At 44.4% G+C, this 27,940-nt stretch overlaps 1 protein-coding gene across 6 annotated transcripts in view; it reads right to left on the reverse strand.

Annotated features, from left to right (window-relative positions):
* CACNA2D3 (calcium voltage-gated channel auxiliary subunit alpha2delta 3) overlaps positions 1-27,940 on the reverse strand; it is a 900,680-nt gene that overhangs the window by 374,220 nt on the left and 498,520 nt on the right. For all 6 annotated transcript variants that reach the window (XR_015151529.1, XR_015151528.1, XM_086367461.1 and 3 more), the window contains exons 10-11: positions 22,201-22,290; positions 13,883-13,996 (exon numbers count right to left, since the gene is read on the reverse strand). Coding sequence is in view for 4 of the 6 variants with exons in the window: in XM_086367461.1 (XP_086223587.1) it covers positions 13,883-13,996; positions 22,201-22,290 (204 nt within the window). In the remaining 2 variants the exon portion in view is untranslated. The remainder of the gene's footprint in view (positions 1-13,882; positions 13,997-22,200; positions 22,291-27,940) is intronic.

Here is a 27,940-nt window from a genome sequence, read left to right on the forward strand (position 1 = left end):
AGGTTTCACACAAACCCTCTGCCACAGGTTGATCAAAGTCCCAGCAGCTCGAAGGCCAAGTCACTGCACAGAGAATGTGGAGAAGCTGGGTGACGAGAGGGGTGGCTAAACCAGTTCACTCTCACTCCTCAGTCTCAGCTAGGCTGAGGATGACAGGAGACCCTGCACTGTTCCTGCAACAAGCCAACCCCTTCGTGAGCTCGGGACTCGGGCTCACAGAGCTCTCCTGCCCTCCATGAACTGGCAGATCTCAGAGGCAATGGGAGAACAGACAGTGGTTGGCTGCAACTACAAGTTTTTTAATTAAGTCAATGAAGACAACGGCCACAACAAAGCAGACAGACACTCTTCGAGAAAGGTCAGAAAGACTCATTTCAAACACTTTTGCATTCTGATGTCTCAGGTCCTATTTAGATCTTTTCAGGGATCCTGTCTCATTCATACTGCCTTCCTGGAGAAGTCTGTCCCATTCTATTCCACAGACCATAAGGAATTGTCACATGCCTGTTCTAATGGTTCTTGGAAAAAACGGGGAAAGAGCTACAACAAGCCACAATAGCTACAAAGCTATTTTATAAACTAGAAGCTTAGAGAGTTCCATCTCTTTCTCCTGATGTCAGAGGGCCAAATGTTCATTCCTAGATCAAGATTACTTTCACTGGATTTTTTTTTGAAGGGCTAGTTCCCCTTTAAAGTCTATTTTTTTTGTTTGTTTGTTTTTAATGAGAAGAGTGCATAACAGGCCATTTCCAAGTCAGAGGAAGGGAAAAGATCAGTACTTTCAGGAAAGTTGAGACAATTATTCTGTGGGAGGAAAAACACATTTCAGTATCTCTTTGGCTCATATAGACATCCTTCCATTTGAAGTATAAACCGGAAAACTCTCCTTCAAAATTCTAAAACCATCACTTCTTGTCTCTGTCCCATTGAGGCACAGAAACAAATCACGTGAAAGCAGAATTAAAATGATCCAAATCTTAAAAGCCATGAGTTCTGAGGATCAGATTCACAGAACCAAGGATTGAGAGTGCCAAAAATTCAGGCTCCGACCCAAACAGCTCCAGATCCCTGCCCCTTACCAGGTTCAGTTCAGTTCAGTCGCTCAGTCGTGTCCGACTCTTTGCAACCCCATGAATTGCAGCACGCCAGGCCTCCCTGTCCATCACCAACTCCCGGAGTTCACTCAGACTCACGTCCATCAAGTCCATGATGCCATCCAGCCATCTCATCCTCTGTCGTCCCCTTATCCTCCTGCCCCCAATCCCTCCCAGCATCAGAGTCTTTTCTAATGAGTCAACTCTTCACATGAAGTAGCCAAAGTGCTGGAGTTTCAGCTTTAGCATCATTCCTTCCAAAGAACACCCAGGACTGATCTCCTTTAGGATGGACTGGTTGGATCTCCTTGCAGTCCAAGGGACTCTCAACCCTCTTCAAATCAGAAGGCACCATTCCAGGGCTTGATGTGGTCCCAGAAGGCTGTGAAGTCACGTAGCTATTCTTCCCTGTACATCTCCAGTCCTGTTGGCATTCCAATGCGATTTCCACTTAGGCCTCTTGGCTTTCTAATAAGGCACATCAGGCAGCAGACTTCCTGCTAGACAGGTAGCATGCAGTTTATATAAGTCTGCCTTATCAGTCACCATCATCAGCTGTTCTGTTTTGTAGATGAGACTCTCCAAGGAGTGAAGAAGATAGGACCAAATCTTTCAATGTGAAGACCTTGGGAAGGAGCAGAAAGGCTCCTACAGAGGCTCTGAGCCAAGAGAAGGTTCTAAAGAGCAGGGTTGTAGTGATGGGACATATTCACTAAATCCTATAAATCTCCTCCCATTGTACTTTTTATAGAAATGATTAAGGTAGTCAGACAGATGAGCTTGACTGGTGGCTCAGTGGTAAACAATCTGCTTGCCAATGCAGGAGACACGGGTTCAATTCCTGTGTTGGAAAGATGCCCTGGAGAAGGAAATGGCAACCCAATGCAGTATTCTTCCCTGGGAAATCTCATGGACAGAGGAATCTGGTGGGCTACGGTCCACATGGTCGCAAAGAGTTGGACACGACTTAGTGACTAAAACAATAGTCGGAAGGATAACAGGTCAATGGCCAAAATCATTTGGCATTGGGAATCTCAGGTTTTATCCCCAGATGTTTGAAGGGGTAATGCAAGGGTCAGCCAATGGAGAATATTGGATTTCAAAGAATCTACTGGAAGAAGGAGTTTCATTTCTGAGTCATAAAGGTGATTTCTCTGTATCAATAGCTAAAAATGCAAAGGGCTCCTCTGGGATAGCGACCTATCAACATAAAACAAGCAAAAAGTACCAGGAGGTACACGGCTCAGGCTCAGGTTTGGGATTGAGAATTCTTCCTGGTGAGTTTTGGGATCAAGTTCTGCTTCTGATGGATGGAACAATTCCCACAGTTACTTCATTTCCTTGTGATGTTTACCTAATATAATACAAGATGAAAAACCTATCACTGAAAGGAAAGCAGTAAGTAAGACTGCTGGAGTTCAGGGCCATGGGTAACTTTAAATCAAGTAGTCAGGGTGGCTCTCATTGAAAAGGTATGTCTAGGCAAGGACATCATGAAAGTGAGGAGTGAGACAATGTGGAAATCTGGGGGCAGACTGCCCCAGGCTGAGGGCACAGGAATTGCAGACATCCAAAGGCTGTGAGCAGGGGGCTGTGTGAAGAAACAGAGTAGAGCCGAGGTCACAATGAATGGGCATCCACCAAACCAGGCCTTGAGGGACTCTACTGGCACTCTGGCTTAAACTTGGCAAAGAGTGGGGAGCAAGCAGACATTTGAAGCTTCACTGGCACAATCGGCCTCCAGTTTCCATAGTGTCTGGCTGCTGCGTAGACAATAGGCTCTGGAATGCCTACTTCCAGTGAAACCAATCTACCTGAGGATTAAGAAGAAATGTCGTTTGACTGTAATTTATATGCATGTATGAGAACAACAGGGGTGGATAAGCATGCTGGCCACCATGCCGCGTCACCCTTAATCCCAGCACACCAGAGCATCTCTTTTTGATGTTGCTAAGTGCCCTTCCTGGCTCAGCTTATAAAGGAAATGAAGGAAAGTGGGTAACAGCTCACGGGTGAGCTGATGAACAGGCAAGATGGGCTCAACCTGGCCAAAGCTTCCCCAGGACCCAAGTATCTCCAAGCCAGTGTGTCCTCCTCAGAGGCCTGGTCCCAGCCTTCTGAGTCCTTTCTTCCAAGTTTCTAAGTTTTAATAATGACCTTCTCTTCCCCTTCCCACTCCTCTCCTCTCCCACCAGCCAAAGGGCAGTAGTGACTTCCATGATACCCTAAACTGTTTGCCTTTTCTGCTTACTAATTCTTAACGTTAAATGCTCTCTGCTAAAATAACTGGGGATTTCTATTCCTGATTGGACCCTGCCTGATCCACTGGGCACACAAACCAGGTAAGTGGCATTTCTCAGTGGGCCCAGCTTCTCAGAGCAGAGGCGGGTCTATGAGTCACCTATCAAAATGCCAGTTCAAGAGCTGGGCCTACAGAGAACGGAACCAAGGAAACATTTTTAAAGTTCCCCCAACCACTCAACCCTCAGTTTTCAAGTACAGGTGTGAACAATTTGATGTGGATGATGATCAAGATCCCCAGCTTCAGAGTGGTAGGCTCTGGGGCTAGTGACTTAACCCCTCTGAGCCTGCGATCCCTCACCTATGACATAAGGATGGTAATAAAGTGTGTCTACACATAGGGCAGAGCTAAAAATTAAATGACAAAACCAACTGGTGTTTGAGTCTGCATTCAGCATGGGGAGCAGAGATGGACTACCTGAAGAGTAGCTACAGGACAGCCATTTTCAGGAGGGTGTGGGGGTCACTCGGGAATGTGCACTGACTGCCCACCTGCCTTCTGAAGACAGTAGTGTCTGGGCGGAGGCCAAGGTCCCCACCGGAGCCCACACAGAAAAACAGCACTGGTAGCAGCAGGGGAGGTGCCCACACAGCTGTTCTGAGTCCCCGACAAAAAACGCTTTTGCGATGGCTGGCAGCAGGCACGCATCACTAGACTTGGTTCCTAACTTGTCTCATCGTGTTCTTGCAGGAATCACAGGATGTCTAGTACCAGCAGAAGTAATTAAAAATAAACTGAGAGACAGTGAACCGTTTCGACTCTCCCTTCAGCAGTGAGGAGGGCCTGCATGAGCTCTCACCATGGTGACTAGGAATGTCTTTCCCTGTCATACCACTGACTGACCACGAGAAATGAATGGTCCTGCTATTTTCCCAAGACAGCTGTAGGATTGATCACCCTTGAGAAAATACAGCAACGACACAAACTCACCCAAAACGTTCAGACCAAATGTGACTTTAGTCAGGGAGGGAGGGAACAGAGAAATGTAACCACCCGACTAAGCCCTGAAGTGAACAAGCAGTAAGAAACAGGAGCAGCTGGGAACTTCCATAGGAATTTTAAAAAGTCGACTACCTTCATGGACATCCACTCACATTATTTATGGTGAAGAGAGCCGGTACCCAAGCTGCATGCCCAGCCCATGTCCACGCCTCATAGACTGACTCCCATACAGTAGCCAGAGGAAGCTTCTGAGGACAACCAGAGCATGTCTCTCCTCTGCTCAGGAGCCTGCAATGACTCCTCACTAGCCTTGCAGCACAATCCTAACTCCTACTGTGCCAACCACAGGCCAGAGGAGCTGGCCCTGACTTGTCCTACCAGTACCCCACCAGCTCTGACACAGCCCCAGCCCACCAGGCTCTAGCCAGCTGCTCTTCACCCAGCTTCTCTCTCACACACACACACACACACACAACTTCTCCTCATCAGGGCCTTTGAAACTACTGTTCCTCTACCCTTCCCACCCAGCTCCTTTCCCTATATGCACTCTGCTTAAAGAGGGCTCCCTTGGCCACCCCATTACTCTTGTCTCTGGCCCTTGTTTGTCTCTTCAGAATATGTCTAATTACTGGTCTTCTCACTTTTTATCTGTAATCTGTTATTTGCTCTCTGAGATCTCCTTGGAGCTATCATGTCAGCTCCATACTTCTGGGCTCTGGTCCACTGGCCTGGAACACAGAAGGTCTTCAATAAAAATGAACTGCTGCACCACTCCCCCGCCCTCCCCAATATGGCTACTCCCTGTCACTTCCCCTTCGAACAGCCCCTTGCCACCCTAAGCCCCCACCTTAAGTGGTTCTATGGGATAAAGAATGACAGAGCCAGAGTGCCGGTGGGGTGGGAAGAGACTGTCGAGACCCCTCCTCTAAGAGCAGTGGGATTTAACTCCTTTCCCAGTTGCCTGTGGTTTCAGGAAAACCCCTGCTCCTCTTAAAGGCTCAAAGGAAGGCAAAAACAGATGGGAGGGGCTTTGTAAAATCATTTGAAAGTCAAAGGGAACAAAGCAGTTTAGGAAAAAGAAAGAACAAAACCTTCCTTCCAAATCTCTTAAGATTATTTCAGGGCTGGCATTCTTAAAGGGATAAGCCCTCACTCTTCACTCAGCTCAGGAATTCTGCTCTCCAGACTGGCATCTGCCCCCCACCCCCACACCCCAAAGAGGAGAGAGGGATTCCTGAGCTTTCCAAAACCACCCCAGAGGTACTGAGGCAGCTAAATCCTTCAGCTCCTCCAAGGCCACTAGGACCCATCTGGTTGATGCCTTAGCTCCCAAATTATGCCAAGGGAGGGAGGTCTGGGGCAAAACTCCCAAGAGTTCCAGGTGACAGACACGAACTCAAAGAATATGGATTTCCAACAGTTTTCAAAAGTTTTCCAAAGCCAGGTCCCTCCCCAAATCATTTTATGATCAAGGGCCTCCCTTCACCAAAAGCTCAAACCAAAAGCTGCTTGTGCCTATACCTCCTTGTAGCCCCATCAGGCATCCTCGAAGGACCTGGAGTCCTGGCTGTCTCTCAAGAGGCCTCATAGCTACCACCCCCACTTTTGTTCTGGTAAAAAATAAAACACATGACACTCATAACTGAAGTAGCATCCACATTTGAGGTTGCCCTTCCTTTCAGAGGAAGAAAATCATTTAGGTAGTACACCCAGACAGCCTCTTCTGAGGCTGCACAACTGGCCCTGCACTTACTTTCTGCCTGAGGCCCCAGTGGGCTCGGAGGTCCCCAAAGCTCTGACACTCTGCAGATTCTCCCACACTTGGGGATGGGAAGGCCAAGGAGACAAACTCATTGCCCTGATGACAGAGTCCTCAGTGTGGACAACTCTTTCTCTGACATGAGGACATTTTGTTGTACTTTTGCCTTCAAGTTGTGTGCATCCTGGTTAAGGGCTCAGCCTGAGTGTTCAACTGCTGGGTTGTCATTTCAGCTCCATCAGATTGGTTATGGAATCCTGAGTTAATTATGGAGCCTCTTGCTGTCTCGGTTTCCCCCAGTTTTGAAAACAGGATAGGAACAGAACCTACCTTACGGGGTTTCTGTGAGAATTAAGTGCACAAAAAGTATTCAGAGTGGTACCTGAGAGCATTCAATAAGAATTCATTTTGTTTTATATATTTAAGCACAGGAAATTGGTTTAAAACATTCTCTTATTGATGGAGACCTGGGAAGGGGAAGTAAACTGAGCAACCTGTGTTTCTCATCACAGACTCACATGACAGATGGCATGGTGACACCTAACACGTACAGAAGGGTCTGCACTGCACACCCAGGCAGGGTTTCACAGTTTACCTACAGCAGAAGTGAGTTAAGACATGGTTGTTAGGTGACAGTTGCAGCCAAATCTTTCTCCCTGAAGAATAACACAGAGCAAAATAAGAGGTGTGAAACCAGAGTGGGTGCATTCTGACCCCACAGTGTCAGGGATTCCATGAATTCCATTTCATTTGGATTCAGGGAGTCTCTAGTTTCCTGGGTCTCGGTAAAAGGGGAATCTGATCCTCTCTAGGGTGTCTCCTTGATGTGACACTCTGCCATGTGCCATGTCACAACCAAAAGGGGGTTTGAGGGGCAGTTACATGTCACGTTTATGAAGATCTGACATTCTGGGCACTGGGTGCAGCCCCAGGCTGTGTACCCGCCACTGCCTCTCCTTCTGAACCACCAGATCACGGTGTACTGTGCCCCAGCCCTGGGCAGCACTGAAGGAGAAGTCAGGAGCAAGGAAGGACAGAAACAGCCTCATGACAGAAAAGAAAGGGGCACATCACATTTGGGGGAGAGATACCTACAGCACAGAGAGAAGTATATGCCATCAACTCTCCTATCAAGTGGCTCATCTATTTATTTGAGTAGAACAAAAGCAATGGAAAGGCAGGAAGAACTCGCCATTATCATCTTCTGTTGAATTCAGCCAACGTATATACTTCTAAAGGCATCGCAATGACTCTCAACCATATACTTGCTGGTCTAAATTTCCTCAAAGATTCCTTCAGATCAAGGGTTGGAAAACATATTCTTAAAAGGCCAGATAATGACTATTTCAGACTTTGCAGGTCAGATGGTCTCTGCCACAGCTATTCAACTTTTCAGCAACAGATGATTGTGTAATCAAATGGGCATAACTCTTACAACAATATTTTTTTACAGATAATAAAGAGTTAATGTCATATAATTTTCAAAAATCATGAAATATTCTTCTCCTTTAGTTATTTTTTTCCCATTTAAAAATGTGAAAATCATTGCTAACTCAAGAACCTCCCAAAGCAGGCAGCTGGCCACAGTTTGCCAACCTCTTTTTCAAATCACTAACTCACCATTTTCTTACCTGTCCACTCTGTCTTATACATCATGGGAGGTAATGACTAATAATTCCATGACTTTTTTCTTTTTTTTAAAGTTCATTTGGAAGAGGAACTACATAGATGGCAGGCATAGCCATTTTTCTAATTTAAATGTAGAAATGTAGGCAGCTTTATTTCTTGAGCAGATCCTGGAATGAGTCCCTTTCATACTGAAGAGTTCATATTTTATTCCAAGCGTGTAAAGCTGCCATTCAGCCACTAACCAATGGATATTAGCTAAAAGTAAATGGCATCCAATAAGTGGATAAATAATTCCTCATTTCTGCTTCCAGAAATAACACACTGGCAAGGGACACATTACATAGGCGATCATGATGTTGCCTTCATAGACTTAAAGCTAAATCACCATTAATGCCTTCCTTCTTCCAATTCATCCTATAATGTTTTACTAAGCAGTTGCCTTGCACAAGGCCCAGGTTAGGAAGCATTCAGTTCAGTTCAGTCACTCAGTAGTGTCTGATTCTTTGCGACCCCATGAATTGCAGCACACCAGGCCTCCCTGTCCGTCACCAACTCCCGAAGTTCACCCAAATTCATATGCATCGAGTCAGTGATGCCATCCAGCCATCCCATCCTCTGTGGTCCCCTTCTATTCCTGCCCCCAATCCCTCCCAGCATCAGGGTCTTTTCCAATGAGTCAACTCTTCACATGAGGTGGCCAAAGTATTGGAGTTTCAGCCTCAGCATCAGTCCTTCCAATGAATACCCAGGACTGGTCTCCTTTAGGATGGACTGGTTGGATCTCCTTGCAGTCCAAGGGACTCTCAGAATCTTCTCCAGAACCACAGTTCAAAAGCATCAATTCTTCAGTGCTCAGCTTTCTTCACAGTCCAATTCTCACATCCATACATGACCACTGGAAAAACCATAGCCTTGACTAGACGGACCTTTGTTGGCAGAGTAATGTCTCTGCTTTTCAATATGATGCCTAGGTTGAGCATTAAAACATGACAAACACAAGTGCATCCCACTTTTTTTTGCTTTTCTTTCTTGGAATCTGACTGCCATATGGTAAGCAAGTCCAGGATACTGTACCGAAGAGAGAAGACTCACAGGGTCTCCTGGAGGGTCAGACATAGCATGGAGAGAAAGCCTTTGGAGAGGAGAACCAAGGCAGCCCTACCACGCTCACAAATTAACACAACTTCCTCACTGACCCCACCTGACACCATGGGGAGCAGAACCACCACCTAGTTAACCCACAAAATTGAAAGGAATGATAGATTGCTATTTTAGACCATTAAGTTTGGGGATGTTTCATAGCACTGCTACCATGAGATGATTCTCTTTCCTTTCTCCCTTCACCTTGCTTCTTCAAATAGCTTTCTATTGCTGCATAATAAGTGACACACATGCCGTGGCTTAAAACAGCAAACATTGGTAATGTTACAGTTTCTGTGGGTCTGAAGTCTGGGGATGGCTTTGCTGAATCTTCTGTTCATCATTTCATAAGGCTGCAATCCAGGAATTCATCTGGAGGCTCCAATGGGAGAGAATCTGCCTCCAAACTCAGCCAGACTGTTGACAGGATTTATTTCCTTGTGACTAACACTGACGGCCCAGACTTTTGCTGGCTGTTGGCTAGAGGCAGACTGCCCCCAGTTCTTTGACACACAGAATTCTCCTAACAGCTGTTTACTTCATCAAATCAGCAAGGAGTCTCCTGCCCTTAGGGAGTGTCCAATCTCTCTCTTAGGGGTTTTCAATAAAGTTAGGCCTACTCCTGACAATATTCCTCTTAATTAGCTAAAAATCAACTGGCTTGAGACCTTGATTATATCTGCAAGATTCTTTAACCTTTACCATATTCTCTTGTTTAGAAACAAGTCACAGGTCCCACCCACACTCCAGGTGAGGCGCTCAGACAGGGCATAAACACCAATGGGCAGGAATCATGAGACTACTCTAGGGACTCAATGCCACACTTCTCAGCAGGGACAGAATGGAGCACGGTGATGGGACTGGTCAGAGATCCAGAACCTCTCCTCAAGGACTTATCAAACCAACGAAGATGAAAAACCAGGCCCAGAGGTGATTACAGTGTTGGATTTGAAGCTATACACACCCCTTTTTGGTTCTGAGGGAGGGTGATGTGTAAAACTCAGGTAAAGACAAGATGGCATCTGGCTAGAGAAGAGAAGGGAAAGTTTATGGCAGGCCTAAGAGAAAGAAACAAGCAGCTAGAGGCTGGGTAATCTAGACCATGCCTGTGCTAATCCAGAGCAGTGGTCCCGAATTCTGTACCTATGGGTATGTAAAGCAGTCAAGTGAAGTGGGCTGAGAGGAAATAATGGAGCATGATGAAGACCACGGCCAAAAGAACCAGACATTTGCCATCTGATGGGGCAGCCATTCTTCAATTCCAGTCATTTTTTGCCATATGAGAATGTTGACTCCAAAGTGCCATGTGTACATCTTTGTGAAACTAAAACTTTAATAGTATTAATATTACTATTCTGCCTCCAATTTTAAAATGATAATCAGTAACTGACAATTTTTTAAACAAAGTATGAGCCAAGAAACACATACCTGTGCACTGGATTTGACTGAGGGAATAGACGCTTGTGGCTGGATGAATCACAAGCTTTAATAAAGATTGCCAGGAGAAATAGCAACAAATTCAGATATACAGATGATACCACGATAATGGCAAAAAGTGAAGAGGAACTTAAGAGCCTCTTGATGAGGGTGAAAGAGGAGAGTGAAAAGGCTGGCTTAAAACTTAACATTCAAAAAACTAAGATCATGGCATCCAGTCTCATAACTTCATGGCAAATAAAAGGGGAAAAAGTGAAAGCATTAAATAGATTTTCTTTTCTTGGACTCTAAAATTACTGAAGTGGTGACTGCAGCCATGAAATTAAAAGATGCCTCCTCCTTGGAAGGAGAGCTATGATAAATCTAGACAGTATATTAAAAAGCAGAGACATCACTTTGCCAACAAAGGTCTGGATAGCCAATTTCCAGTAGTCATATATGGATGTGAGAGTTGGACCATAAAGAAAGCTGAGCGCTGGAGAAATGGTGCTTCCGAATTATGGTGCTGGCTGGAGAAGACTCTCTGAGAGCCCCGTGGACTGCAAGGAGACTGAACCAGTCAATCTTCAAGGGAATCAACCCTTAGTATTCATTGGAAGGACTGAGGCTGAAACTCCAATACTTCAGTCACCTTTGCAAAGAGCCGACTCATTGGAAAAGACTGTGATGCTGGGAAAGATTGAAGGCAGGAGGAGAAGGTGGCGACAGGGGATGAGATGGCTGGATAACGTCACTGACTCAGTGGACATGAATTTGAGCAAACTCTGGGAAAAAGCAAGAGAGGACTGAGGACTCTGGCATGCTGCAATCCATGGGGCCACAAAGAGTTGGACACGACTTACTAACTAAACAACAACAAAAGGTAAACACAGGGAAGCAAAAGTGGCAGAGCCCGCCGAGTAACCAAACCCTATCCCTTGGGCTATTTCTACAGCACTAGTTCCCCAGTGCGGTTTGCCCACCAGTACCATTCACATCACCTGCAAACTTGTTTGAAATGGATGTTCTCAGGCCCCACCAGCCCAACTGAATCAGAATCTCTGGAGCTGGGGGTGAGCAATCTATGTTGGAACAAGCCCTCCAGATGATTCGTATTCTCACCAAAGTTTAAGAATCACTATGTTATAGGAATCAGGTTCCAGCCTTAAGATCATTTTACTCTCTCCTGAACCATTTCCTGTTTCTATAATTTTGAAGATAGCAAACAACAGCACAACACAACCCTCTACTAAATACCTAACATTCAAAATAATAGAGAAGGATGACCGCTTAGACATGATGCAGCATCTCACTTTAACACAGTAACAAATCACATTGCCATTTTATACAAATGTATTACCTGCACCTTCACAGAGAAGTCATCAAGAAGATGAATGCATATGCATATGAATGTCATGGAATGCTCCAGAATGGAGCAGGAGGAAAGGGATCCTGCTATTAATTTCTAATCATAGATTAGAAAGGCCCTCTTGCTACAGAAAGTCTGCCTCTGCTTGATAATGCTTCATAAGTAGATCAAACTGCTTCATGGAAGGCTGAAATTTGCAGGACCCTGGTTCTAATTAATCCAAGAAAGTACCTGGCCTGAAGTCAACACTGTTTCTTTGGAAAGATGTTGAAATTCCTTTTTTGTCTGAAGAGTTACAATTTTGCAGCCTTCATCCTATGCCTCTTCCAGCAAGTAAGGATAGGATGTTTAAATTTCAATATTCCTGCTACAGCTATCCATCACTTGTCACCAAGCAAGAGGGATTCATGTGATTTAGCATATAAATCTCACATGTTAATACATTTGCTGTTAATGGAGCTGGTTATTAAAAGGCCCATTTACTTCATTCTTTTATTTAAGATGGTCCCAAATAATGTAAACTACCCTTCAGCATGGCGTGAGATGTCATGGCACCTGTGGACAACTTATTTGAGGACGACGCATCCGCAGCCCCACCACGTTTACTGGCGCTGTGCCCCCAGGCTCCTCAGTCACTCGGCCACGCCTTAGGGCTGTGCATTACTAGGTAGTGGCCACGTGCTCAGCAACGTCATGCGCTGTGGGTGTGCAAGTGTAAACAGCATGCCCCCTCCTCGGCATCATGTACATTTATCAGGAATTAACTCTGTCCTCTACCTTTCCCTGGAAATCATCACCTGAAATATCTCTTAAATCACTTTTCCAACAGTGAACGTCCGTCTTATTCAACTACTGAACTCTAAAGTCAGTGTTTATTATGAGAGCTGCATTCAGCCATACTTATTCCTGGATATCCCTCAGGCAGGTGCCAGGCCAGAGGCCCCCCTACTCTCAGCAAGCCCCGAACAGCTAGTTTTCTCTCCAGCTTCAGAAATAACAGCTGTCTCTAAGGCTGAGCAACAAGGGAAGGAGATGTTACCCATTTGGGGAGCACATTCTACAAAACATATGCGTCTTAAAGCACCAGAGCCGTGCTTGGTGAGGTGAGACGACTGTGTTACCAAAGACGACCGAGAACAACTAAAGGAACAAGGAGTGCCAGCTCACAGTGCCTCAAGCGTGCATGCTTTCCCGATACAGTTGAGTGCACAGTTGTCATTCGTCTTCTGTTTCTTTCTGCTGTGCGTGTGGTTAGCTCAATTCCCAGAAATTAAACATACAAAGTTGAAGAAGCAAAACAGACTTGGTCTAAACAGTCTCATGCCCCTACAGAGACAGTCAGAGTCATGCCACTGACACGAAGGATAGGAAAGGGCCTTTGTGATACTTACAGGCTAGCGCCCTCTCTGATGAACCTCTATTTCTTGCTCAGACTTCACCATTTAGTTGAGATAGTGATCACCAGCTACCAATCTGCTGACTGGTGTCTACCTGAGGTGCTTAATAAAAACATGGAATCCTGGGCCACATCCTCAGAAATTCTGACTCTGTAAGTGTACAACAGGATCCATAATTTAAAAGCTCTCCATAGGGAATTCAAACTGGCTAACAGCTTGAAGAACCTCTGGGTTAAGGCACTCAAAAGACACCAAAAACATTGATATCTGTCACGGACATCCTAACATATGGGTTTATCAAATAAATAAATCTTAACTTGAAAATAAAAAAGAATTTGAGTAGAGAAGAGACAAGCTTTGACAAGAGTAAGCAACGGCACTGGGGGATGAAGAGGAGATTCTGGATGGCAATGAGGGTACAGGAAGGAACTACAGGAACATGGAAACAGAGGAAATGGCTACAGGGCCACACGGTTGCCTTCCCCATTCTATAGGTGCTGGGTTCAGCACGCAGCTCTGGCTCCATGGAAAACATCAACAAAGAGAAGCACTGTCCATCATGGACACAGCACACCTCACAGTGACTCTTTTCACTGAACACATTAAACACTTCTACATGGGTTTCTTCTCGCTACCAAAAAAAGTTTCATTTTGAAAACAAGGAAAGCCATAGTATTCTGTTTTGGTCAACCAGAAAGCACAAGGCTGAGAAACCATAGGCCATTATGAGATGAAGTCCACACGGGGTACTTATCCATGGACAAGCTGGAGGTAATAATGCAACAGAGATCCTCCACAGATGATGGTACCATGATGTCATCAACATCGACTTACCTTTCGATCTGGCCAGTTGTACTTGGCAAAGATCGTGTCATAGGTGTCCACTGCCCCATCAGTGATGAGCATAATGGCCTGGCTGCAGATGCTTCCTTGTCCAGTGTGGTTGAACTGCGGAAAGAAACAAGTACAAACTGAAAAACACCTCAGAGGGCTATGTGTACCCACGAGACTTCAGAAGCATGAGATCTTAGGTTCAGGAAGCCTCTTAAAATGAGAGTTTATTCTGCACCACCAGAAAGAACCTATAGGATAAGCTTCTGCCCACTTATGGATCTCCATATTTACTCTGAGAAATTGAAACTAAATACAGATCACAGAAGAGATTTCCTAAAAACACACACAAGGTAGGCATGAGATTCTAGGATGGTCAACCTCTCTTACCTTCAAACATGGATAGTGCTTCCGAATATAAGCCCAAAGGAGTTGGCAGAGCAACCTTTTACAAACACAGTTATGGGCAACAGAATATGTGATGAGTAACATCTCTTTCAAAATCTAAATGAATTTAGTTTGAATGAGTCTAATGGATACAGATTGTGCTATGTAATAAAATCAAGGAGGTTTTGTACACATGGAGAATAAAGTCAGGAGCATGCCAATTCAGAATATACTGTAAGCACTCTTTTTAGGGTTTGTTTTAAACATGTATTTGTTAGCATGTAACATTATATATTATGTATGTTAGTATGTACAGCTTGCTGAAATCCCAAGATTGTGCCCACTGTGATACCAATTCTGTACTTCAACTTTCAGTTTTACAGAGCATTTCAAAAGTGCCCAGCCTTTGTGAGTGGTAGCTTGGCTGACTAGATGACAGCTATCAGAGATTTGTGTCCTTCCCTTGAATCATGGGTGAAGAATCTCCTTAATGAATGCTATTAATGCTACAAATTCAAAGCAGTGTCCTTTAAAAACCCTACAGTTACATACCAATGAGGAACACACAAAAAGATTTTAACTTTCAGTAGTGAAAACTCCCACCACTACAAACTGTGAAGTTGCTTTTTTTTTTTCATTTATTTTAAAATTATTGCTAAGTGCCCACACAGTGCTGAGGATGAAACACAGAATAATCTCTTCCCTCATGTAGTTTATATTCTGTTTGATGAGATACCAAGGTAAAGGAGTAAATTATGTTTTATGTTTGATAATGTCGATGCAAAGTTAAAAAAAAAAGTAGGGGGATAGAAAATGCAGAGGGGTAACTTTAGAAAATATAGTCTGGGAAGCCATTAATGAGGTGGTGACATTTGAATAATACCAGAAGGAGGTGAGCATCCGGGGCAAGGGCCTTTCAGAAAGGGCAGAGAGCATGCACACAGGCATGAGTGACAATGTATAGGAGGTTCTATCTACTGACCATGACATGGGGGAAGGACAATGGCCACCCTTGGATTTGCTGCTGACTGATGAACCAGAGCTACCAGAGCACTCACACTGAAGTGTAATGCCCAGTCTCCATGAACTTAGATTTCTAATGTGGAGTTTGAAGTTGCAGTGACTTTAGAGAAGAATGGATGAATGGATGAATGGATGGAATGGATGGCCTCGTGGTCATATTAGGACAAAGTAAAACCAACTCAAAACACGGATGGAATACCATAGTATAGTGGAAAATATTCAATCTTATTTCAGCACCACAAACTGGTACCTAGTATAAATTCTCTTTTGAGAATATTTTTTCTAGGGACTAGCTCGGTGGTCCAGTGGCTAAGACTCCACACACTCAGTGCATGGGGCCTGGGTTTGACCCCTGGTCAGGGAACTAGATCCCACATGCCATACCTAAAATATCCCGGATGCTGCAACTAGAACCAGGTGCACTCAAACAAAATTTAACAATAAGTAATAAATAAATATTTTAAAAGAATACCCTTTTCTTCATTTATAAGATGGGAACAACATGCTCATAAGGTTGTTACAGCACAGATTATATGCCCATTATAGGCTGGGCTACAAGTATGAACTTACTGAATCTCTACTAGTCTCTGAGGTACGTACTATCATTATCCCCATTTGACCAGTGAGGAACACAGGCACAGAGATTAGCTAACTTGCCCAAAGTCACACAGCAACTATCTGCCATAGCTGAGATGTGAATCCAGGTAGTCCAGCTCCAGAATCTATTCTCAGATTCAGTACACTCAGACGAAGGCCTCGCAATCATGAGATGACGCTCCTCAATCTGATAGCTCCACAAGTGTTCATTTCCTTCTCCTGTTCTTCCCTGTTCTATTCTTTCTAGTGTTCCAGGGTCACATGGCAGACACCAAGGTCACTACCCCGAGAGCGACTGCTCCTTGAATTCTGGGCCTTGAGACTGTGGCTCACTGTAGTCCTGACCCTGGCAGTCACTCCTGCAATTCTGACTGGGCAGAGTGTCTTTAAATTAATAAACACACAAGGCACGTGATACAGTATCAGTAGGTGGAAATACCTGAGAACTACCTAAGACCATTGGACCACAAAACTTTTCACATAACTTCTTTTCTACTATCTTCATTGACATAACTTACTATTCTAGAAAACTCCTGCTAAAGAAGGTGAAAACTGCAAATAACTTTAGTGCTTATTCCAGGAACTTCCTAAAAGACCCATCAACTCTTGAACAGAAAGCATCAAAGGACAATTTATACCCTGAGACTCTTTGAACCTCTGACCTCAAAATCTTCCCTTGCTGCATCCACCAATCGTAAACTATAATTTAGGATTTATATCGTCTTAACGAAGCATTTTCCTTCTCTTCCACCCTGAGGACCCACTTAATAGTCTCAATAAATGACTTTGCCCTTTCCACTCTGAGATGCTACTAAGATTCTATCATCATAGCGCAACAAGAAAAAACAGTCTTGCAGCCTTGTCTTATCAACAGGTTGCTCTGGAGATTTTCTGGAGAGCCTGTGATTCAACACAGCCTTCATGTCACTGGATAAACCCAGTAATGTGCCACCGAATACAAGTGATCTGTTCATTTGACCACAGAGGCTGCAGAAGGGAAAAAATCAGGACACCTCGAAACCGTTGTTCATGTAACTCATTTGAAAACACCCAGGAAAAACTCTCCCTAACAAAAGGCAAGAAAGAGAGGGAAATGAAGATATCTGAATACTGCACACTGGAAGAAGGGGCTGCCCCGAGCTGTTTGTTTAAATCCATTACTTTCTTCCACGGCTGAGTCCCTGGTTTTCTCTGCAGCAATCTGCAGTTGGGAGAATTTTGAAGAATGCAATTAAATTCAAATGCTTTGATGAGTAATATCTCTTCTCTTCATATTTGTCTAGAACTTTTTTTTTTTTTATTGAATAGCGGGAGTGATGAAAGTGTTTTCCATAATAATAACAATGACAAGGGCCTGATGATGAACTACAATTAGCTCAGTGATTCATCAGTTAGCAGCAAAAATTTCAATGCATCCTGACATTTAGAGCATTTGGTTGTGATTAACAGTCTTTGAAATGTCACCGAATTTTATTTAATTGGCTAAGAAAAATTTTTAAAAGGTAATCACTGCAAAGATTGTATTCATCGCCAAAAAAGATAATTGCAGTTGTCACATGACAAGGTAGATGCTAACTACTGTAGCAAACCGGCTCTGTGTTCTTAAGAGAATCTAATGAATGCAGCAGAGATCAATAGCTAGAAGGGTCTTAGAAGTTTATTTGAATGCTCCTTTCAAAACCATTTGTACAACAACTGCAAGCCTTTAAATCATCTGAGCAAACGCTGAAACTGAAATGCAGGTAAATGCAAAACAGAATTAACTTCATTTAGTTATAGGAACTTCTGAACCATTCTAAGCTATAACCACAATTGGCATTTCAATTGTGTGTGTCTAAGAGAGAAAGAGTGTATGTATATGTGTTTGTGTGTTCAAGAAATAGCTTTTTATTTCATACTGGCTTGCAAAAGCAGACATAATACACAGGAAGAGAATTATATCACTAAAGGTCATATTGATGAAGTGGAAAATAGCTAAAGCTTCATTTTCATGGGAGATTAACCATCTCTGCGTTTTTCAAAGTGTTTGGCTATTTAAAAGCCCCATGGCAAGAAATGGGATGGAAATGTTTCTCTCTCTGGGATAAATGTGCACTCAATATGGTGCCAACTGTCAACAAATCTCAGGCAGGGACATTTTGAAACACTGTTGTTCCTTCCATTTCTTACTTTCTGGAATTTACACTCGACCCCTCAGATTTTCTGACTGGCCAGACGTCAAAGGGCTTTTACGGATAAAGGTAGATCAAGCAGGTATGTGGATGGTTTCCCTGGTTCAAAAATGCTTCTCTCACTAGAATTCAAGGGAAAAAATCCACCATGTATTGGTGATTTTCTGGTTCTTGGAGGTGTTGGAAATACTACACCCTCTTAAAGGATAAAAAAAATATTATGCCTGAAGGTGTGCCTGGGGACCTGTGGGTTCTACAAATTCTATCCTGATGTTATAACATGATGCAGAGTTCCTGGGTCGATAATTTGAGTGCTGGTATAGACATATTTTAAAAGGTCTGTTCACTGCAGGACTGCTAAGGCCTCTAGTAGCAAATGAACTGTGAGTCTCCAAAAGGAGGAGGGCATCCCATACCTTGACCACAACACCTATGTTGGAGCCTTGAAGCAGACAGCATTCCACTGGGCATTCCAAGGGACCACTGGCTTAGGAGAGTTTTAAAACAAATTTGGTAAGTGAAAGGCATGGGGAGAGGAAAAAGTACCAGGGCAAGGAAAAGAAGAGAGGGGGATGAAGGGAAGCAGAGATTCCTGAGGATTTGGGCAGGGAGTAGGACCAAAGCATTAAGGGTAGGAGCTGCTTCTAGAAACCTCAGGCAGCCTGGGAAAAGTTCAGGCTGCCTAATGTCTCTGTGGTCATGGTGATGGCACTTCCCACCCAGCCCAGCATGACTGAGAGGGAGCTGGCGCCACTGCCTCATGCTGAATCCTCAACCCCCACCCAGCATGGCCGGCTTCATGACATGTGACGTACATAGCTATACAGGGCCCCACACTTGGTTGAACACTCTGGTATCACTCTCCTAAAATTCTTATTAACTTTTGAACAAACACCTGCATTGTCAATTTGCACTGGGCTTCACAAATTAAGTGACCAGTGTTGGGTCTATTCCTAGCCTCATTTTAAAGATGAGGAAAATAAAGGTAAAACCAAGCAGAATTTTTTCAAGGTCACACAGCAAGCTCTGAGTGGGTCAGGCTTCTCAACCCAACCTGCCTGACTCCAGAAGCCACAAACTTTAACACAAGAAGCATCTCCTAACTCTTTACTCCTTCATCACCTCTGTCAAAGAGCAGGAAAACAGAAATCTGCAAGGTACATTTCCAAGCAAGGGACTCCCTCCCCCCATCTCAGAGTAGCCTCCCCCTGCACTAGATACCAGGTTTTTGAAATGAAGAAAGCCAGTTTCCCAAATGTGGCAAGTCCTTTCAATATCATCCTCTAGAAAAAGCCTGCTAAACTGTGGAGATCAGCATCTCCAAGCCCTACGAAGGTGCCTATTCAGGGTTCAAAGTGTTAGTCACTCAGCTGTGTCTGACTCTGCAATCCCATGGACTGTAGCCTGCCAGGCTCCTCTCTCCACGGAATTCTCCAGGAAAGAATATTGAAGTCAGCAGCCATTCCTTTCTCTAAGGGATCTTCCCTAGCCAGGGAATGAACTCAGGTCTCCTGCATTGCAGGCAGATTCTTTACTATCTGAGCTATGTCAAAAGCTACCCAAGGTTCAAAGTAGAATTTAAAGATGTAGCTTGGTCTTTGGCTCTTATCAGTCATGTTTATTAATTATTAATAGGTATGTGCTGTCCCAAACACTGAGTTGTCCATAAATGCTAATTATCTGTAGCCAGGTGAGTAGGAAACGCCTCTGGTTTGTACAACGGAAGCTGAAATGACACCCTCCCTCCTTATTTTCATCTCCTCTGCACTGAAACACGATACTGACTCAGGACTGAGATGTAAATAGCCTTCTATGTGCCAGCAGATATTATTGGTAAAAAAAAAAAAGAGTCCCGAATTAGGACCTATCCTTGGCTTGAGAGCCACTGTAGCTTAGTGGTAGAAGCTCAAGCTATGGAGTCAGACATAACTGATCACCAAAACAAGCCACACAGGGCTAGGTGAATGCTCACCTGGAAGCCGATGGCTGGCGGCCTGCAGAGCTACCTGGAGGAGAAGCCTTTGAACATCCAGTTGCTCCAGCTCTTTCGGAACTTAGACATAGCTGTCACCCCATTCAGGGCTTGCTTGCTCTCAGCTCCACCCCATACTTTTTTTTCCTGAAAATCACATTTTCCAGACTGGGCAATAGTTTTGACAAGTTTTGTCTTCAGGTGAATACTGAAGGACTCAAGGGAGAGGCCAAGGTATTTCTAAGCCATTTCTCCTTTTCTCTCTGCTTTGGGGGCCTGGGCATTTTCCAGCATTGGCAGCATCGCCTCCAAGGCACTAGCTTCCACAGGACAGGCCCTTCCCTAGCACTGCAGCTCCTGCTGGGCAGCCTCCTCAGTGGTTTTGTTCTGCTCTGGTCGTCCATAGTGATGAGGCTCTGATGGCCGCCCTCCCTCCTGTGGTCCTTCCTGACCCAGATTGCCGGTGTTAATCCATGGATTGGTTCATTCTCTGTTTGATTTCTCAGCTTTTCCATCCCCTGTGCAACCAACTTCCTGAGTTCAACTCCTGCTGTTTGAAATACCTAGAGTAGCTTCTATTTTTCTGCTTCTTAACATCTAAATCACTACCTCCTTGGTCCAAAGCCACCATTGTATGTCACTCAGATAATGGCCTTCCTGCTATTGTCTTTGTTTATCAATGAGCAGCCAGCGGATGCTGTTGAAATCCAAGTTGGACTCTGTCATTCTCTGCTCAGACTCCATGACTTTCCACCCCACACAGAGGAAGAGCCAAAGTCCTCACTGGGTCTATTAGGCTCCACAAGATGCTGCTGCCTCTGCGACCTCATTTCCTAGTACACTCTTTCTTTCCTACTTGCTCTTGTCATGCTGGTCTCCTTGCTGTACCATAAATATGCCCTCCCTCAAGGCCTCTGCATTTCCTGTTCCTCTTGTTGAAAACTTGTTCCTCAAGGTACCATATAACCACTCCTTCACTTCCTTCAGGTCTGCACTCCAACATCACCTAATCAGAAAGCTCTTCCCCCAGCCAGAGAACTCTTGACCTCGTTGTATAAAAGGAACAAGCCCTTATCATTTTGGAACAGTAGAATTATCGTTCTCCATAAGACTACTCATTTCATATGTCTCCCATCATTAGAATTTGGGTCAGCAAACTTCTTCTGTAAAGGGCCATGTAGTAACTGTTTTAGTGTTTACAAGCCATATGGTATCTATTGAAAATAATCAATTCTGCCACCGTAGTACAAGAACAGCCATAGACTATATGTAGTCAGGTGGGCATGGTTGTGCTCCAATAAGACATTATTTACAAAAACAAGATGGAGGCTGATTTTTCTCTCGGGACATAATTTGCAGACTTTTTCACTAGGATGTTAGGGCCATTAAGGCAAATACCTAGTCTATTCTGTTCACTGGTGTACTATTCCCAGTGCCTGACATTTAAAAAGCATGCAACCTACAGTAGTTAAATAATACAGAATCTGCATTAATAAAGACAGTCATTTATTATCCTACTGCCCTCCCAGAGTAAAAAGAACACAGAAGTCGCATGATGCTTTAGCTTAACACAATTGCATTCAAGGGGCAGAATCACCAGCCCAAAATTCCACAACGTATTTCACAGGATGTTAACAGGTGCTATTAATATTTGAAATTCTCTGTTCTGCAAAGCAGGAGAAATAGCAGGTACAGTGGGGTTTGCTTTTGCAGGACTTCCCGAAGCCTCCAGTGCACACTGCATATTGCGCATCTCCAGGGGGCAAGAGGAAGGTTGGGATAGGGAACACCTGTAACACTCCCTGAACATAGCACACAGAGAAGCCCTTCTTCCTCTGAACATTCCACAGGCAGGGATTCAGTGTGACTCACAATAAGGAATCCACTCCATGAAGAAACTGAGAGTTTCTCAGAGGGAGAGAAATCTGTGGTCGATGGTGCTCTAGTATTAAGACACTGGTGGCCCCAGAGTCAATGATGGTGGCAGGTGAGTCCGCTGACCAGACTGTACCATGGACTCTGCCCAGCAGGGGGCTGGGATGGCCTCTCAAACTAGACCTGGTTCCCGAGCCTTACCCTCTTATCCCCTGCCTGACTAACAATAATGCTGGCCCACGAAAATCCCATCTATTCTCTTAGAGGCGAGAAAGGCAAATCAAAGAGGAGCTTACATCACTGAGAATGTTGAAGGCTTCATTCAGAGCTATATCCAGCATTCCGATTCCTTTGGCAAAAAGTTTGTCCAGATGCTCCCTGAAGTGCTGAAACAACAAAGCAAAAAAATACATTAGCATCTGTCCTGTTATATGAAATACCAACCCTGAATGAACAAGCACAGGCCAAGGCAAAACCCATTATTCTCAGGCCCCAATGGCCATAATTCAGTTTTTGCCTTCCAAATTCAAAACATAAGAACTTAATATAAAATTTACCTTCCATATGTATTTTTTTTAGCTTTGATTGCATGTTAGGGGAAAGAAAGTTAAGATTTTGGTGAAAAGTTTATAATTTGTTGAAAATGTCTGCCTCCCTCTCCAGTTTCATCTCCTGTGACTCTCCACTCTTCCAGGGAGTGCTATGAGCTCCACCTGCCTCTCCCTTCCCCTATTTTTCCACTCAATCAGTTTTTAAGACTCCACACATGCTCCCCCTCCACACTCTCCATGCATCTTCTGCCTTCCCCTTATCTGCTTCTCTCTTATCTTCTCAGGGCATGTCCGTTTAGATGGACTCACCCCTTCTTGCCCTAGGAAGCCTTCCCAGAACACCCACCCCTGAGAGCGTGGAGTGCTTCCTTGCAAGCCCAGGCTGCCATACCAGGCTCGATCCACCGTGCACTTAGCACTCCAGGTGTGTAATCACCTGATTAGATTCTGTCCCCACTCAAGACTGTGATGTTCTGACACATATACTTGGTGCTCAAAAGCCACCTCCAAAGAGCCAAAAGTGAAAGTGAAAGTTGCTCAGTTGTGTCAGACTCTTTGCAACCCCATGGAATTCTCCAGGCCAGAATACTAGAGTGGGTAGCCGTTCCCTTCTCCAGGGGATCTTCCCAACCCAGGGATCAAACCCAGGTCTCCCGCATTGTAGGCAGATTCTTTACCAGCTGAGCCACAATGGAAGCCCCCAAAGAGCCAAAGAGTGAGGCTAAAGACTGGATCACAACATGAGACCCATGACTATGGGAGGTAGATCCAGGCAACAAATAAGGAGGGCTTCGAGGAACAGACAGATGGGAAGGAGGCTCTTCAGGAGCAGCCCCAAGCCTTTCCACCATGTCAGTTCCACAGAAGCCCAGCATCAGCTGGAAAATAAAGGGGACAAAGAAACTCACTGTGAAACCCAAACATCTCTGCTTTCCAAAAAGAGACAGGAGTGGGTCCAGGCCCATGCCCAGGTACACAGGAATGTACATGATGGTCACTGGCCCAAAGCCCATGTTCACAGCAACACAGCACTTGGCAACACTTTCCAACTGACCCAATTCAAAACCATTTGTTTTCTACTGAAATGAATTGTTCTGTTCCCAAAGGCATCCAACCCTTGTCTGCTGGGGAAATAGCTGGAGAAGTCACTAAAGACACTAGGAGGGAGAGGGACAAGAGGGGTGGGTTAGGGGAAAAGGCATGCTAGTGACTTCCTGGCCTAGGAGTGGTATCATTTCTCCTACTATGCCTGCGACCCAACAGTACTCCAAGTATGCCAGACACTGATCACAGACACTGCATCACAGACACTGATCCTAGGATAGGACTTACAGTTCTAAGATGCTGTTCTGCCTGGAGCTTCTGGTCATCAAGATGGGCTACAGATTTGCTGGCAAACTGGACTGGAAAGCTTGAGTAGGATCCTTACGGCAATCAGCTTTAATGACATCCAAGCCGAACATGAATCAAGGCTGGATGTGAAGCTGGTAAATCACCCTGGAGATATGCGTACCAACCACAAGACCTTTTCCCTGGGCCACCCCTCCCTTACAGCAACCACACTCTGACGCTCACCAGAGCAGCCTCGGTTCTAGAAGCCTGCTCAATGTTAGGTTCTGAACAAAAACCAGTCAACTGTGTCCACATAACAACCCTGTGAAGTTCCATCATTCCACTCTGCAGAGAGTAAGACTGACGTCCAGTATTGCACCTAAATTCACATACCTCCAAGCTGCCCAGCCCAGGTTCTATCCAGGCCAGTTTCAGCAGCTCTAATTCTCTCCTTTCCACTACACACCCACTGCTGTTTATTTTGTGTGTGTGTGTGTGTGTGTGTGTGTGTGTGTGTGTGTGTGTGGTGGGAGAGGGGGTAACCTGAATGCCAGGCACTGGCTATGAACTTGACTTAGACCTGGCCAGTGTGTCTCCAGTATGCCGGCTCTTAGTTTCTGCACTCAACTGAGTCTACAAGTGATTATCAAGTGGCATGCTGAGGGTCAGGGAACTAGGCAAACTACACAGCCAGGAACCAAGTCTCCTGCTTCTCTATTGTTGCTGCTCTTGACTTGGCAGCAGGATGCCAAACTCATGGCATAGCCTCTATGAGCACTCAGTGGATAAACCCAGAAAGTTGACTGAATCTAGGAAACTCATGGGTCCCACTGTGGGTAGGCAAGTAGTCAGAGCAAATCAGTCTGCCTTCTCCAAGAAACTCCACCCTTGGAAACTGGACTGGTGAATGAGTGGTGACCACCAAGAAGACTTGGGCTTGGTAAGTGTCACCCCAAGGTGGACCCAGCCCATCTTACAGGACACAAAGCAGGATGGCAGGCCGATCACAGACTGTGGAGAGTGTGTTCCTTAACCAGACCCAGGTTCACATCACAGTGGCTGGGCTCTGCCTCAGCAAGTTTGTTCTATTCATCTGATGTCGTTTCTGTCAACTGCATTTAGTTGTGCTCAGTCACACAAGTTTACACAGGACATTTTTTATAACATAGCAATTCTTCTTTTAATCCATGTATAGCTGCATGTCACGTGCAGAATGATGCTTTAGGCAACGTCTGCTTTTATTGTTGGACACTTAAGAGCAAAATGCAATAATATGTCATGGAATTCCCCTCAATTTGCTATTATAACAAGGTCAATTGGGATTTTGTTTCTTCCTGATAGAAACTGAGTTCATACATGAAATAGAAAAAATATTTCTTCATGTTAAAGGTTTCTAAATGATGTCACAGATGAAGGATTCTCTCTTTGTTTTTTCTTCCCGGTCCTCTCTCTCACATTCAAACCCCCTTTCCTCCTACTCCACAACCTAAACAACTCAACTTGATCATCCTGGTCAACCAGCCTCTGCATTTAACTCTCAGTCCAACTCTCCTCCAAAGTGGGGACAGGGGATCCTGCCTTCCAGGGAACTAGTGATGTGACCTCCACTAAGAGCTGCTCTGCCCTTTACAGTAGTCATGAGCTACATGTAGCTATTAATATTAAATTTAATTAAAATTACCTAAAATTAAAAACTCAGTTCCTTGATCACACAAGCCACATTTCAAGTTCTCGACAGCCCAATGTGACTAGTGGTCATTGGATTGGACTGTGAAGATTAAATAATATCTCCATCATTGCCTAAAGTTGTGTTGGATAATACTAACCTGGAGACACAAGAGCTAGACTAGTCGTTCCTCCTTACCAAGCCATCGCCTGATGGTGAGTCAGAGGAAACTCTAAGGCCAGTGGGTATGTATGATTTCAATGAAACTAAGCCAAGCCCGTGGGGCAACCCAAGACGGGCGGGTCATGGTGGAGAGATCTGACAGAATGTGGTCCACTGGAGAAGGGAATGGCAAACCACTTCAGTATTCTTGCCTTGAGAACCTCATGAACAGTATGAAAAAGCAAAATGATAGGATAGTGAAAGAGAAACTCCCCAGGTCAGTAGGTGCCCAATATGCTACTGGAGATCAGTGCAGAAATAACTCCAGAAAGACTGAAGGGATGGAGCCAAAGCAAAAACAATACCCAGCTGTGGATGTGACTGGTGATAGAAGCAAGGTCCGATGCTGTAAAGAGCAATATTGCATAGGAACCTGGAATGTCAGGTCCTTGAATCAAGGCAAATTGGAAGTGGTCAAATAGGAGATGGCAAGAGTGAATGTCGACATTCTAGGAATCAGCGAACTCAAATGGACTGGAATGGGTGAATTTAACTCAGATGACCATTACATCTACTACTGCAGGCAGGAATCCCTCAGAAGAAATGGAGTGGCCATCATGGTCAACAAAAGAGTCTGAAATGCAGTACTTGGATGCAATCTCAAAAACGACAGAATGATCTCTGTTCGTTTCCAAGGCAAACCATTCAATATCACAGTAATCCAAGTCTATGCCCCAACCAGTAACGCTGAAGAAGCTGAAGTTGAATGGTTCTATGAAGACCTTTTAGAACTAACACCCCAAAAAGATGTCCTTTTCATTATAGGGGACTGGAATGCAAAAGTAGGAAGTCAAGAAACACCTGGAGTAACAGGCAAATTTGGCCTTGGAATATGGAATGAAGCAGGGCAAAGACTAAGAGAGTTTTGCCAAGATAATGCACTGGTCATAACAAACACCCTCTTCCAACAACACAAGAGAAGACTCTATACATGGACATCACCAGATGGTCAACACCGAAATCAGATTAATTATATTCTTTGCAGCCAAAGATGGAGAAGCTCTATACAGTCAGCAAAAACAAGACCAGGAGCTGACTGTGGCTCAGACCATGAACCCCTTATTGCCAAATTCAGACTTAAATTGAAGAAAGTAGGGAAAACCACTAGACCATTCAGGTATGACCTAAATCAAATCCCTTATGATTATACAGTGGAAGTGAGAAATAGATTTAAGGGCCTAGATCTGATAGATAGAGTGCCTGATGAACTATGGAATGAGGTTCGTGACATTGTACAGGAGATAGGGATCAAGACCATTCCCATAGAAAAGAAATGCAAAAAAGCAAAATGGCTGTCTGGGGAGGCCTTACAAATAGCTTTGAAAAGAAGAGAAGCAAAAAGCAAAGGAGAAAAGGAAAGATATAAACATCTGAATGCAGAGTTCCAAAGAATAGCAAGAAGAGATAAGACAGCCTTCTTCAGTGATCAATGCAAAGAAATAGAGGAAAACAACAGAATGGCAAAGACTAGGGATCTCTTCAAGAAAATCAGAGATACCAAAGGAACATTTCATGCAAAGATGGGCTCGATAAAGGACAGAAATGGTATGGACCTAACAGAAGCAGAAGATATTAAGAAGAGATGGCAAGAATACACAGAAGAACTGTACAAAAAAGATCTTCACGACCCAGATAATCACGATGGTGTGATCACTGACCTAGAGCCAGACATCCTGAAATGTGAAGTCAAGTGGGCCTTAGGAAGCATCACTATGAACAAAGCTAGTGGAGGTGATGGAATTCCAGTTGAATTATTCCAAATCCTGAAAGATGATGCTGTGAAAGTGCTGCACTCAATATGCCAGCAAAGTTGGAAAACTCAGCAGTGACCACAGGACTGGAAAAGGTCAGTTTTCATTCCAATCCCAAAGAAAGCCAATGCCAAAGAATGCTCAAACTACCACACAATTGCACTCATCTCACACACTAGTAAAGTAATGCTCAAAATTCTCCAAGCCAGGCTTCAGCAATATGTGAACCGTGAACTTCCTGATGTTCAAGCTGGTTTTAGAAAAGGCAGAGGAACCAAAGATCAAATTGCCAACATCCGCTGGATCATGGAAAAAGCAAGAGAGTTCCAGAAAAACATCTATTTCTGCTTTATTGACTATGCCAAAGCCTTTGACTGTGTGGATCACAATAAACTGTGGAAAATTCTTCAAGAGATGGGAATACCAGACCACCTGATCTGCCTCTTGAGAAATTTGTATGCAGGTCAGGAAGCAACAGTTAGAACTGGACATGGAACAACAGACTGGTTCCAAA

The sequence above is a fragment of the Bos grunniens genome, chromosome 22, assembly GCF_055505025.1.
Source record: "Bos grunniens cultivar Pamir isolate PY7600 chromosome 22, Bosgru_T2T1.0, whole genome shotgun sequence".
In the NCBI taxonomy this organism is placed as follows: domain Eukaryota; kingdom Metazoa; phylum Chordata; class Mammalia; order Artiodactyla; family Bovidae; genus Bos; species Bos grunniens.